This window comes from Sycon ciliatum, chromosome 9, assembly GCF_964019385.1.
Source record: "Sycon ciliatum chromosome 9, ocSycCili1.1, whole genome shotgun sequence".
NCBI classification, from domain to species: Eukaryota; Metazoa; Porifera; class Calcarea; order Leucosolenida; family Sycettidae; genus Sycon; species Sycon ciliatum.
This window is the reverse complement of record NC_088651.1, coordinates 1433719-1448791: the sequence shown is the minus strand read 5'-3', so window position 1 is coordinate 1448791 and position 15073 is coordinate 1433719. Positions and strand designations below refer to the sequence as shown.

The following is a 15073-nucleotide window of genomic DNA, read 5'->3' as shown; positions in this document are numbered from 1 at the left end:
CGATGATTGCAGCCGAGTAGGAGCGCCGCTGGTTGGTAGCAACAGCACTTGCAGTGTGGGGCTAGCACGGGAGTAGCGGCAGCGCCAAACCAGGAAGATGAGCTTCTGGATGAAGATCTCCCGGACACGGTAGGCGCCGAGTTGGACTAGCAGGTTTCTGGCAGAGGTGCGCGGCGAGCATCCGTACACAGCTCGAGCCGCACGATTCTGCAGAACTTGGAGACGGTCCAGGTGCTTACCCGCCAGCGATGCTGAGAAGGCATTGGAGCCATATGAGAAATCAGGCATTATCACAGACTTGAAGTACTGGATGCGGCTTTGCATGCTGAGGCAGCGGCGCATCCGCCACAGCACACCGACTTTTTTGTTGAGGCGGGCAACGCACCTATCCATCTGGGTGTTCTAAGACATGGCGCTGTCAATGTGAACTCCGAGGTAGCGAGCAGAAGAGACAGATGGCAGCTTAGTCCCATGACACCATACGTCCAGTTCAGTTTGCGCTTCTAGCTTCCCAGCCGGTACTACCAATGCCTGACTTTTTGATGCATTAAGGATCAAACCTCGCTGCTTCAGCCAGTCAGCAATGCATGTCACTGCTCTGGAGAGAGTGGCGGTCAGTTCCTGTTGTGTTGGGCGACTGCAGGTCAGTGCGATGTCATCTGCGAACTGGATGGACTCGGCTTGCTGGGCAACAGATGGTATGTCCCGGGTGTAAAGGCTGAACAGCAGTGGACCTAATACCGACCCCTGTGGTACTCCACAGGAGCAGGCTGCCACTGTGCTAAGCTGGGATCCCAGCTGGACAATCTGGCAGCGATCAGACAAGTATGACATGAGCCACTGGAGCGCTGTTCCAGTGACGCCCACACAGAAGAGATCTTCGACTAGTTGCTGGTGGCGAACCTTGTCGAACGCCTTCGACATATCCAGGAGGACCACACCCGTGAACATGCGGCGGTCTCTTGAGGCGAGGATCCTGTTGACCATCAACACAAGGGCATCCTCCGTGGAATGTCCTGTCCAGAATGCAAACTGTGTGCTGGGCAGAGAACCAGCCATATCCAGAAAGGTGACAAGTGCCTTCTGCACCACCTTCTCTAGCAGCTTCGAGAGAATTGGGAGCAGGGACACAGGACGGAAATTGTTGGCGACAGATGGATCGCCAGCCTTGTGCAATGGGGTCACATACGCACGCTTAAAGCCAGCGGGTAGTGCCGGAGGTCAGGGACGCATTGAAAAGTGCTGCAACTGATGGTGCTAGCAGGTCGGCACAGTACTTTAGAAGTAAGCCTGGGATGCCGTCGCTCCCGGTTGCTTTGCGCGGGTCGATGCGCTTCAAAAGCTGTTCAGCATCGCAGACACGCACATGTTGGAATGAGGTCAGGGCAGACCGAGGCTGTGGACCCTGAGGCATAGAGAGCACTGAAGGTCGAGCATCATCAGAGACTACCTTGCCAAACGTGGACGCGACATGTTCGATGTCGCATGTCGGCTGGATTGATTGTCTCTTGCGTCCAGTCACAGTATTTAGGACTGACCATAACTGGCGTGGGTTCTGGCAATTATCTTGGCACTGACTTTGGAAGTACTGGTTGCGTTTGCACCTGTTTGTATTCGCAGCAACCGAGCAGGCACGTCTATATGCTGCGTGAGCTTCAGAGTTGGCTTTGTCAGCAAGCCACTTTCGATGCAGACAACGCTTCAGCTGGTTTATCTTGTATAGCTCTCTGTCAGACCATGGAGGATGGAGCTTGCCTGTCTTAATCTTGCATTGCTGCAATGGCGCATGCCTGTCGAGGACAGAAAGGAATCGTTGATGCCAGTGGTCCCACATGGCTTGCACATCAGAGTCTGGTGGGTACACAATGTACGACTACTGAAACGCTATCTACTATTCAGGTTTTTACAGTGCCGTTTCCATGGTTGTAGCCAATGAGCGACGTTCCCGCGGTGGCCTTGATGAGCCGATAAAGGCCTGCACGCTGTCAGCCTAGCTCTACAGTGCAGGGGACTGCGTCAGTTTTCCGTTGCCATCTCAGTTCATCTCAGGACCTTGCCGTCCTTGGCTTTAGTCTAGAGGAGAGTAGAGTAAGTACATGGTTGAAACCAGGTCTACAATCATGTAGATTGGGCATGCCTGTAGACATGACCTCATGCCCAGTTCTGTTCATTGATGTAATAAACATACAAGTACTATGATGTAGGTAGCAAAGGTGGCTACATGTAGTAAGCAATCCAGTATTCTACAAGCTAATGCAGTAATGGCGATGTTGACAACAGGTTTGTACGCGTGTCAGGAAAGGAGTGACAAAACTAAACAGCTACAACCTGAAAACAATTCAAAACATTCTTCTTCTTCAAGGCCAAGGGAAAAATGGCAAGAGTTCTTGCCATCACGTCCCCGAACTACTTCTTCTAAAAAAATGGCAAGAGATCCGTCCACCACGCCCCCGACCTCCACCCCTAGGTGGTGTCGCGCTTATATACAGTTCGCAAGTGAAACCTGACCATGAATCAAGGCCAAGGGCGCAGGCCAAGGCGCGTAGCGCGCGGCCGTACGCATGAGCTTTGGCAATTCTGCAACTACTTCTTCTAAAAAAATGGCAAGAGATCCGTCCACCACGTCCCGACCTCCACCCCTAGGTGGTATCGCGCTTATAAACAGTTTCAAAGAATGCCAGTGAAAACATGACCATGACTCCGATGAGCGTACGGCCAGGCAGGCCCAAGCCAAGGCCCGGGCGCTGGCCAAGGCGCGTAGCACAGTAGATCTACGCACGAGGCCTTCATGTACTGATGTAAGCGAAAATTGATAAGATCATCGCGTGTCAGCAAAGGGGTGATAGTGTAGCCACCACGTCCGCGACCAACCTACTTCAGTACTTGTTCTTGAGCATTGAGCAAAGAAAAAAGGCAACAGGTCTAGCCACCACGTCCCCAACCTCCACCCAGTGGCGTGCACCGAGTCTTGAAAGGGGGGTTTCTAGAGTTGGTAATTTTTTCTGGAGACCCACTGTATAATTTTGTATCTGTGCACATGCGCATCCCCGGAACATCCCATCGGAGATAATGGCTAGGGAGGAGGGAGGGGGAGGGGACTCAAGATCAGGGGTGCAGGGCACCAATGAACACTGGTGCTGATGAGATGCGGGGCTTGTCCGACTGCTATCATCAGATCATGCCGGCACAAACGCGTCAGAGAGGGAACCAGGTACAGGGGTAGAAAGGATAGAAATAAGAGGAATGGAGGGAGGGGACGATGTTGCATGGAAATGTTGGTACATGTGTAACCGGTAACAGGATATAACGGGTTACCATGGTTACCTCTTACATACCAGCACTTCAAAAAGCATTTGCAAAGAGGGTGCAAAAGTCAATGTACTTGTATACAATCACATAGTTGTCATATTGAAGTTTTGAACACGTAAAAGTTTGATAGGCCTAGCCGCCCAGGCTACACTACAGTCTATAAGACTAGTATAAGTTAACAATATGTCTATGGTACTTCACCAGTCCACTCCAGTCCAGGCATGTTTGTTTCATCATAACACTGCTTACATTCGACGGATCTTTCTTTCTGTTCTTATGACGAAGTTTTCAGCATGTATTGGCAATGTTCAACATGATTTCAATAAAGAGTTATGGGCCTTGCTTCGATGGAAGCTTGCGGAAGAAAAGCAGAGCCCCGCGTCCTTGAGTCGCGGCTGGAGCAGCGCTTCGTTCTGAAGCAGCGCATGTGGATCATGGACGCACATTTTTACATCTTCCAGTCGACAACGTTTTTGACGAACATCTCTGCTGCGCACATGAGCGAGAACGAAAGGCTGTGGAGATCTTGATTTGAGTCAACACTTTGGAAGGAGATATCGTCAATCATATCCTTGAACTGACTTGCCAGGGGCGTCGCACACGGTACGGTCACTACGGTATTGACCGTACCACTTTTTGCCCCAGATACCCGTGAGTCAACAGAATACACTGATCTGGGATCTAAAATTCCAAAATTTTCGTCTCAGCCACCACTCCCCCACGAGTCAATTGTACTTCAGATGGCTGACCGTACCACACTAAAATACCTTCCGACGCCCCTGCTTGCATCGCGCGTGCTTGACTCAAATTTCGAGACAGAACGGATTTCTTGAACGTCATCGCAAATCCAGGAGCGAACCAGAGCTAGAGATCAATCTCTCTGTCGCTACTCTCCACTGAAGAAAGAGAGAATAATGTATTTTGAACTACATGCAAAGCAACTCTCTCTCACTTCGAAATAAGGACATAGTCACTGAGTCTGTACTGTAAACTGCCCGTCGATCGACGCGTATGCAGGATAACCAATCCAGTAGGCGCGCTTTTCCTTCGGCAAGATTGTCCGAAAAAAGGTGGTTTCCAGACACCAAAAACTCATACGGTGCACGCGCCTGCCACCCCTATGTGGTATATAGCTTATAGTTATACCGTCTACGCGGCTCAAAGGATGTAAGTGGAAACCTGAAACACGATCATAGAGTTCTGGCAGGACTTTCCGCCTTCATCAAGGCCTCGTGCATACGGCCGCGGGCGCAGGCCTCGGCGCTACGCGCCTTGGCCTGCGCCCTTGGCCGTATGCACTCGGCCTTGATTCAGCCATAAAGACTTAAGTCCTGCCAGAACTCTATGATTGTCTACCTAGTATGCAGTCCTACTCCTAGATCCTTGCACTAGCACTTGAAAGACTACAGAGTACAGTCAGTCAGTGAGGCTACATACACTACCTAGGCTACAGCCAGTGCGGCGGACGGTAGATCTACACTACATACAGAGTCAGTCAGTGATATACACCCGATACTAGTGATAGTGATACAGCCGCCACGAGAGAGACAAAAGCAACAGCCACACAGAAGCCGTCCAGATATCAGTTCATTGCAGTTTGCAGTTCGCAGTTTTAGTCCGAGAAAGACGCTTTCACCTGGCAAAGAGTACCTAGCGAGTGGATTGGAGCACGCTGAGCCAGCAAGATGGCGACCATTGCCAGCCTACTGTTGGTTGCGTTAGTTGCCGTAAGTTTGCGCATGTGGTTGCTGTTCGCTGGCTCTTTGTTTGGTGTTTTGTAGATCGCGTTTCATACTGTCGTTCTCGGTACGGGGTTTTGTGTTTTGGCCTTATCTCCTCCGTCAGGTGGCGAGTGGAAGGTCACCAGCGATTGATGTTGTTCAGCCATCGGAGAACGTTACCTCAGGTAAGAGCTGCAATCGATCGCGTAGCTGCGTGAGCATGGTGAATCCGCCTGCGCTTTTTGCTGGTGGTGGGTTTGTATGTGTTTGTGTGATGTCTGTTCGTAACATTGCGACACATCCTATGTGGTGGTGTCGCTCAGTCATCTACGCTGAGCATTCACAGTCGCTAGTGCCTACGTGCGAAACTGCGTCGATGGCGAGCGCTATTTCCTGATCTTGTAGCGTTCACCCTATAATTGGCCTATGTTGCTGTGCGCCTCTGCCTCTGGTGAGCGGGAGCATTCGCTGAGGTCCACCACCACCACCAGGGCAGGAGGTGTTATTCGCACCGGAGCTGCCTGTCCCAAACCATGAAAACTGGCTGGATGATCAGTCACGGATTGCCAGTACTGCAATGGCAATCGCATGGACTTTCGCCACTCCAGGCTCGCATTATGCGCTATCAGTATCACAGTCATCAAAATGGATATTGAGAATGTGTGGAAGTAGTAACTAATACTTGAAGTGCCAGGAAGAACCCCCGCACCTTCCGTACTGCCCTGCAAGGATTTGTTGGAAGGCAGTGGTGGATCGGCAGGGATATCCCCGGGAATGGCAGAGTGTTGTTCGTAGACATCGCTGTAGTGTTATCTGTAGAAAGGTAGTTTTCAGAGTGACACGACAGGTACGAACCTAGCCGGGGGAAGATCCTTCAGCCACTGCTGTTCGTAGACCAGTTTTTGTGTTGTTTATTTATTTTACATCGCATGGCAAACGGGCAGTTCTGCCCAATATTATGAAAGCGGTGACAACCAGTAAGAAGAGTCAGAAATGAAGAGAAAAAAGAAAGAAAAAATACGAAAACGGAAGTAGCAATGAGGGGAGGCAGGGTCAAGACGAGCAGAAAAAATGGATCTCAAATTTACAAGTCAGGTCATCATAGCATGATTCTATCGAGTCTCATCAGCAGGTTACGAAAGCCATTACATTTAACCGAAGTAGAATACGCGTAGCATGCGTTTGAATTCACGGACAGATACTATGGACTTCATACAGTCGGGCAGGCCATTCCAGAGTCGGCAGCTGGCTAGAAGCGGTCGGCATGCGCCAGAAGCACTGTGGGCCAGGGGGAGGGGAAGGTTGCGTCCCAATTGACCTCGAGTGGTCATGCCTGTCGGCGGGCCTTGCAATACAATTCGGGACGACAACAGCTCACTGACGATTCCAGAACGGATTCTAAATGGCAGGAGTCGGAGCTTGCATTCCCCTCGTTCCAGCACTGGGCAGACACCCAGCCTGGTGTACAGGGGAAGAGTGTGGGCCAATGGGTGCTCATCGGCCACGCAACGGATGCAACGTTTATCCAGTTTGGCTACTGTGTTCCGCTGCTCAGTGGACAGTCCTGGGAGAAACGCATTCGACGCATATAGAATATCCGGTATGACAAGGGCAGAGTAATACAGCATCGCCTGCCGCACTGTTAGGCAGTGCCGGATCTGGCGGAGGATCCGCAGCTTCATAGCCGTGCGTCGGACGATAGAGGTGACCTGCGGTGACCAGCGAAGATTTTCGTCCAGAGTGACTCCGAGGTAGCGAGCCGTACTGGTCTGGGCAAGAGGCGTGACAGTGCAAGTAATGTGGAGGTCGAGGTGTGCCTGCCGTCCAGCTTTGATTGCAAGCACTTGCGTCTTTCCGGTGTTGAGGATAAGCCCTTTGGCATCGAGTAGCCTGGCGACAGCTGACACTGCTGCGGAAAGGGTGATGTTGATGGCGTGAGCGCTAGCGTGGCTCAGGTACAGCATGATGCCGTCCGCGAACATTAGTGTACGCACTGGGTCAGCTACTGATGCGACACATCTTGTGTAGATCGCGAATAATATCGGACCAAGCACGCTTCCCTGGGGGACACCGCACGTGCAAGCTGTTTCCTCTGAGCGTGTACCGTTGGCAGTGACCACACACTGGCGTCGTGCGCTGAGGTAGTCCGCAAACCAGTCCAGTGCCGTAGAGGAGACACCAAGTTCGAAGAGATCCTGGAGCAAGGTCTGATGTTGGACCTTGTCGAAAGCTTTGCTCATATCAATGAGCACCACGCCGGTATGCAGGTGCTGGTCTGCGGCTTCGTAAAATTGATCCACAGCCAACAAGACTGCGTCCTCTGTGGAGTGGTGGGCTCGGTAAGCAAATTGCTCGGCAGGAAGGAGGCCATGTTCGGTTAGGAGCACACAGAGCCTTTTATGCACAATCCTTTCCAGGATCTTTGAAACAACCGGGAGCAAAGATATAGGGCGGTAGTTCTTAGCAGTTTCGGGGTCTCCTGCCTTGAAAATGGGGCGAATATGGGCCAATTTCAGCATCATCGGAACCTTTCCCATGGCCAGCGACGCGTTCATCAAGATAGTCAGTGACGGGGCCAGGACCCGAGCGCAGTGTCGCAACACATAGCAGGGAATTCCGTCGCTACCCGTGGCCTTCCTCTCGTCTACCTTCAGTAGGAGAGCAAGCACTTCTTCGCACGTGGCTGGTTCGAAGCGGTTCAAGCCATCTGCTATACCCGGTCCCTCAGGTTGGGATAGGACATCAGGTCGCTGCGGATCGCTGACAACTGAACTGAATTGGGCATTGAGGGCAGACGCAGTGAGCCGAGTAGGAGTTGACGATTTCTTCCGACCGCAGAGGTCGTTGAGAACCTTCCAAGCTTTCCGGGGGTTGGATTGACACGTGTCCAGTAGTTGTGTGTAGTAGGATGATTTCAGCTGACGAGCAAGCCGCTTTGCTGCTTTGCGGGCATCTGAAAATGTGTCGTAAAGTTCCGTGTCCGTAGGTTTTCGGAGCCAACTATGGTGGGCATGATTTCGTTCGCGGACTGCATCATGGTAAACGGCCGTTTTCCATGGGGATCTTGTGAGAATCTGATGTCTAGAGCTGGATAAGCGGTGCTCCTGGACAGGAGCATGCCTGTCAAGGAGTGAGGTGACCTTGTCATACCATAGCTGCCACATATCTTCCAAGGATTTCGCCGTGCTGAAATCTTCTAGACGAGAGTTGACAAAGTCCTGGCAGAGCTGCGGAAGATTTATTCCTCTGGTGTTTCGGCTAGATCTGAGTACTGGAACGGTTGGCATTTCGAAGGCAAGGGTAGCCAAGATGGGGAGGTGGTCACTGAGGCTATGCGGGAGAACGCGGCAAGAGCCCACTGCACCGTCCTCAGCCAATAGGAGGTCTATGGTGGTTCTGGACCCACCACGTCCAACACGCGTTGATTCAGTGAAGTGGTTCAAAATACAAAAGTTACCGCAGAAGTGTTGAAGCTGCGTCAGCTGGGCGGCTCTGGAAGACGATGTGTCGATATTGAAATCTCCGACCAAAGCAATAGGCGTGCCGGCCCTGGGCGCGTGGACTGAGTCCACAGCGTCAGTCAGCTTGTCCCAGTACGAGACCAGCGACCCAGGAGGTCGGTAGACTGTGCCGAGGATTAGCTTACCATTGAGGCCGTGAACGAGGAGAAAGAGAAGTTCAAGATCACCACGAGCAAAGTCCTCTAGCCGAGTAACATGAAGTGAGCTCCGTACATAGGCCGCTACTCCACCACCGAAGCCAGGTCTGTCTTGACGGACAAGTTTATAGTTTGGGATGTTGACAAGGCTGTCCGGGGTCTCTGAGGTCAGGAATGTCTCGGCAAGACACATTATGTCTATGTTGTGCTTGTGGATGAATTCCTCGACCTCGTCCTTCTTGGTAAGCAAGTGACAAATGTTGAGGAAACTAATCTGGAGGCCCGCTATCTCAGACTGAGAAGCACTACTAGCACTGGTGATCGGGGGTGGTTGAGATCTAGTACCTAAACTATGATGATGATGCAAAGGGTCACGGGATTGAGTGAAAAGACCCGGAAAAAAGGGGGCGGCATTAGGATTAAGGTCAGACATAGGTGAGAATAATGATAAGAAAGTTAGGCAAACGGCCAATCCCCAGTCAGCGATGCGCGCCAGGTTCGGGTAGTCTCCAGCATGTTGCTCGGCGAGAATTTCGAACATCTGCTGGACGCCTTTCGAGGCCCGGAGGTTCGGGTGGGTGAGACTAAACGATTACTTGAGCGGATGTCGAAAGCCAGGATGGAGCCGAGCAGCATGCCGATAATTCGAAGCAGTGAGTTCTTACCTTTCAACCACGCATCGCGACCAAATCCACCGCCGCTCGTCTTTCCTTGGAAATGCGTCTTGCACAAAGCGCATGGCATGGATAGACTGGCATGGTCGTAGTCCAGCCAGGGTCGACCTTTCTTCCAAGAGTCATGGAAAGGGTGAGTTCTTTTTCACTTCGCTGCGGGCTCCATCGTCCAAATCACCAGTCGACTGAAAACTTGCAACTGTGTCTAAAGCTATACCCAAAGTTACACTTTTGACTTCCTGCAACATCGACTTTGAATGTCCTGATTTCCTATTTGCCGCTGGCCAGATCGCGCTCGAACCAGTTGACCACAGTTGACCCTAGCCGAGTTTCTGTCGCTTGTAGACTGTAGTGTGTACGGTTGCGCTAGATTTGCAACAGATGGGGTCCGCGAGTTGTAAAATACCGGTATTTTAGGAATCCATTGTCAGTTTGAGACATTTTTCAGCCGGGTCAGACTGGACCCGGTGTTATCTCTTCAGCCAGGTCGTTCTGTTCCCCAGCCGGGCGCGTGACCCGGCTCTCCAGCAGGCCCTGAAGGGGGTAGGGAACATGATGAAGATCATGTTTGCACCAGGTGCTTGTAGCTATTGCACTGCTGTCTGCTGTGTGTGTATATGGTATATGGTATATGGTATATGGAGGGTTGTTTTCCTAGCTTGACGTCGATACAGTAGTCTCTTTAGAATCCAGCAACATTAATTTTATAGAAAGAAAAAGGATATAAGGATACGAGTTAAGAGTAATTCTCCATCACTGTAACTGGGTACTATATACAGTCAGAAAGTGCAATAAGTAGGACTTGCAAGTGCAATAACTTTTCCTTTCTACATTTATTTATGGCTCAACATCCGAGTTTCATTAATTTTTATGCTAAGGAAATTCTGCTGGATTAGGGAGGGTGCTGGATTAACGAATCTGATTTTCTGCTGGAGTGTGCATTACGAGGACCTTTTGGTTACTGAAAATGGTGCTGGGTCTTTCTCTCTACAAAATCCACATATCTCCGGACACTGCGGTGAATAATGGAGTGTGGTGGTGGAGCCCATTTAAAGACCGCCTGCCATTAAAGACCGCTTTTTCTGGCTCCAAGGGATGCTTGTTAGTCACAGGTTTTCTTCTATTTTACAATCAACTTACGGTCGTTGCTTTTCGTCTTCTTCTTGTTGTTCCCGTGTAGATTGCTATGAACGAGCTCAGCCCCACCTTCACATGATGCATCTGTCACTACACGCGCACAGACATCGCGTGCACGATCAGTGCCGTCGCTCGCAGCAGGAGCACAACGAGTTCTACGCGGCGCAGAAGGAGCGTCTGCGTCAGACCATCGAGGACTGTGAGCGCAGTGCTCACAACCTGGCGGCGGAGACGCCAACGGCTGCGGCAGAGCTCGAGGCCTCGTAAGTATTGATGGTGTCGTTGTATGATGTCATTATGATGTCATCATTAGTGGGTTGTTTACGGTACTGTCGGTCGCCGAAGAACGGAGGCCTGAATAACGAGCAGGCTAGGATTTTACCAAGCGCAGCATACCAATATATGTTTGTGCCTGTGACTCAACTGTGCTTAGACTAGCACCTGAAAAAGAAGAACGGCTGGTGCGTGTGTGTGTGTGTGTGTGTGTGTGTATTTGTGTGTGTGTGTTTTTTGTGTTTGTGTTTATGCGCGTGTCGGCGACTGCGCATCCGCCTGAAACCCATCGTGCATATCTCTCACCTTCTACTTCAGGTGCCACGAGGCGGAGGCCAAGATGCGTCAGAGTCTGGGTGACCACGTGTCCGGTGCTGCCGACCTTCATGAGCAGTGTGCTCGACGACTGCGTCAGGTACACAAGAGAGTGCAGTCGGCCGGACAGAGTCTGTTCCACGTCCTGGCTGGATGTGCTCCGGAGCACGCTTGCATCGTCCTCAGACTGTCGAAGGCCAAGATGCAGCGGGTAAGAAGAGAGAACTCGAACTCTGTGTGTGTGTGTGTGTTTCTCGCAATTCACGGCACGACATTCTTTTCTTCTTGCTCTGTGTTACGTTCGGCCTGCGAGCCACGCAGGAGTCCATTGCGGGGCAAGACAAGGACTGATTTATTTACAACGAGCATGCGCAAATAAATATAATACATGACATGTGTTTGTGTGTGTGTTTGTGTGTGTGTGTGTGTGTGTGTGTGTGTGTGTGTGTGTGTGTGTGTGTGTGTGTGTGTGTGTGTGTGTGTGTGAGAGAGAGAGAGAGAGAGAGTACGGAGAGAAACAATGCTGCAACAATCACTATACACTACACGTTGGGCCCCGGACTGTGTGTCTTGCCACGTGGACAGCACTGTACCCCACATGTACGAGCGGTGATGCTCTATGAAATCTGATCGCGTGAGTGAAGTGCGTGCAGGTGTGCTGTTCATCCCCAGTCCTGCAAACAATGGGATGTGAACAGGAGAGCGAAGGTCGCAAACATTACTCACGCGATTAGGTGTCATTGAACAGCACTGTACAAGCATTCCTCCCCTTTTCCCCCTCCTCCCCCTTCTCCCCCTCCTCCCCCTTCTCCCCCTCCTCCCCCTTCTCCCCCTCCTCCCCCTCCCCCCCCCCCCTCCTCCCATCACACATTTAACACGATTCTGTGCATGGGCTGTGTGTGTTATCCTGCTGGCTCGCAGGTTTCCAGCTCTGTCCAGGGACTGGCCAACCTTGACGTTGGCGCCACGTGCGCTTTGCCCAGTGAGCGGCTGGGGCACAAGGTGCGTCGCATGTGCGAGCGATTCAGCACACAACAAGCCATCGTCAACGAAGCCAGCTCCAATGTTTATGATGAACTTCACGAGACATTGGCCAGCCATTGTGCTGGGTAAGGGATTGATTATTGGCACCTGCATTGCGGGAAAACGAAAACTAAAAAGATAATTTTAAAGAGCTACGACCGCGGTCAACAAACCTGAAACAATGTCTCCTTGCCGTTAGCGACTTCTTCGTGCGTGTGTGTGTGCGTATGTGTGCGTGTATGTGTGTGTGTGTGCGCGCGCATGCGCGTGTGCGTGTGCGTGTGTGCATGCGTGGTATGTTTGCCCGTATCTCCAGTATAATATGCAATGAACACCAAGATGATGATGTTGATATCATGATTGAGTCTATTACACTGCATCATTCAATCAGACTGAAGTCATGTTTTTCTCGCATTCAATTTGCATTTCCGTGTGTGTGTGTGTGTGTGTGCGTACATGCATGTCTGAGTGCTTGCGTATATGCATGTCTATGTGTGTGTGCGTATGTTCATGTGTGCGTGTATGTCTGCCTGTTTACGTGCCTGGCTATGCGTATGTTTCTAATATGCAGTTCAAGAGCTCAGGACCGTGACGTGGTCACTGGCGAACACAGCATTGTGACTGAGCAGGTGACGGTGTTCAAGGAGGACCCAACCACTGAGTATGTAAGTAACACATCGTGCCACCGAGGGTCAGCGACAAGTGCTCGATCTGCGAAGCAGCGCGGAACACGGTCACTGGTGATAAACATGACGCCAGTCTGGTGAGGCGCTGCTGCGATCTATGCAGCTCTCTCTCTCTCTCTCTCTCTCTCTCTCTCTCTCTCTCTCTCTCTCTCTCTCTCTCTTTCTCTCCCCATCTCCCTCTCCCTCTCTGGGCGACATACCGTTTGACCTTTTGACGTCCATCGCCGGAGGTGATGATAGCGATGCTACGGCAGTATCCATAGCAACATGTGCTGGGATTGCATAATATCTTGCAAGGCTGAAGAATTGACCGCCACTATTCAGCCTGGTCTACACCACACAGGCATGAAGTGGCTTTTTCTGGCCAGTGAATCCCCACTTTTTGGTCTTTTTAATGTTTTTCCGCACACACATCACACCACATACTCCGGCATGCGCCGGCTGTTGGTAGAGGGGACGGTTTCAAATAGGACACAGGTTGCAAACCGGAACGGACTCAATATTCACTTTCTTTCTTGGTATTTTGATTAGAAAACATAATATGTCACAGTGAGACTACGATGTGTTATACTCCGAGCCAAAATTTCATGGCTCTGAGATGACCAGAAGCGCCATATCAAGCAGGTGAGTTTTTGACGTGTTGCTTCGCACAGGCTTATTGTTACTCTGTATTGGCCGTCGTGGAGCGATAGCAATTACCTAATTTCAGAGCCAGAGTGAATTTGACGTGCACTCTAAGACGTGTCCGGTTTGGAGCCACCTCTGATTTGACCTTTTTTGAAGCGAAAAATTGGGCAACTTGGAGGCAATGGGTCAACACAAAGGAGTGGCTCAGTTCGATTGACTCTGGCCCCAGAGCAAACTTCAACATGCCAGTTTCCTTCCACAAACATATTTCGAGTGAAAAATCAACGCTGATGATCGGGTTGGGTCTATACAAATTTGGCTGTCAAAGCGTCCCGGTATCGAGCCGTCCCCTCTACAGTGTGCACGCGCGCGCACCATTACCGAAACGCTCAATACAAAGAATGAAGACAATCCTCCTCTCTGAGTACAATTCCCCTCTCTGAAAACAGTTCGTTACGCAGGGGCAATTATTTGCATGGATTCAAACAGGGACGGGTCACATGTCATATGGACAATCATGCGGCTTCGCTACATGTACATTTATGATGTACATGGTATATCCAGACTCAGTCATAGGCCACATGCCAGTCAGCCTGGTTTGCTAGGCTGTGGTGTTTGTAAAAAAAGTTTAAAAAAAAGTAAATTATCGTGTCCGTTTCCGAAGGCGAAGGGAACTCACGACGGCCGCTAACAGTAAACACCTGGTAAACCCTAGCGGCAGATGCAGCGCCTAACGGTGGGGGGTGAGTGGATAAGTCTCACAACCACTGGCACAACTTTGTAGGGACCGGCGGATTCTGCTCGAAAAGGTGGCAGATTCTGCTCGAAAAGCAGTAAAATTGGCAGAACCATACAAACCTTATGGCGGGCAATTCCTCGAATTCTGCTCCATTTCTTTATCCACATACCAAACATGCATGAAACTTACCAGAAAAAGTACCGAATTCTGCCATTTTTTCTGCCGGCAGAATCCGCTGGACCCTAGGCACAAGTGCGGAGAAACCCCATTACGCATTAGCTGCATCCATGTGCCCCCTTTTTTGTAATCTTTAAAAAATGGGGGTGATTTTGGACCGGGGTCCGGAAACGCGAGTTCCCGTGTGATAATCTCGACAAATCGGGATACTTGGTAGCAGCCTAGCAGGTATGGAAGAATCGATTCAATCGACCACGACAACCCTCCCAAGACATGACTCATTGATTGTCATAAAGACATAATGAGTACTTGCATGTGACCAGTTGGCAGCGCCGCAGCGGTCGGCACAGCATGTCCAGACGCATTCACGTACTATTCACGTACTGTGCACGTACTACTGCCACTGGCACTACTGGTACTAGCCGCAGAGTCCCCTGTCTGATTGTCCAAACTGGCAAAGCGGCTACCTTCAAGTCCCTTGCCTTGTTTTAGTTGTTTATGCCTTGACTTGACTGTCACTATGCCACAGTATGGTATGTGTGACTGGCTGACCCTCCTCCGGATCTCCACTGACCATGCTGACAGTGGCTGTCCAAGACAAGAGTCAAGACCTAACTCTTCAAGAGTCCAAGACATGAAACTCTGCAAGTAACGTACTGTGTGTAGAGAGGTAAATCTGGCAATGACGTACGACAAGGCGCGGCGGTCTGCCAGGTGCCGTCCCCAATCCTGGA

General features: G+C 50.9%; 1 protein-coding gene across 1 annotated transcript; it reads left to right on the top strand.

Moving 5' to 3' along the window:
• The first annotated feature begins 4844 nt into the window (after positions 1-4844).
• On the top strand, positions 4845-12892 carry LOC135824868 (uncharacterized). Its single transcript, XM_065337595.1, has 6 exons — positions 4845-5036; positions 5155-5215; positions 10543-10762; positions 11091-11298; positions 12009-12196; positions 12682-12892. Exons 1-6 carry the CDS (start codon positions 4995-4997, stop codon positions 12875-12877), a joined length of 915 nt encoding a protein of 304 aa, XP_065193667.1. The 5' UTR covers positions 4845-4994; the 3' UTR covers positions 12878-12892.
• The last annotated feature ends 2181 nt before the right edge of the window (positions 12893-15073 follow it).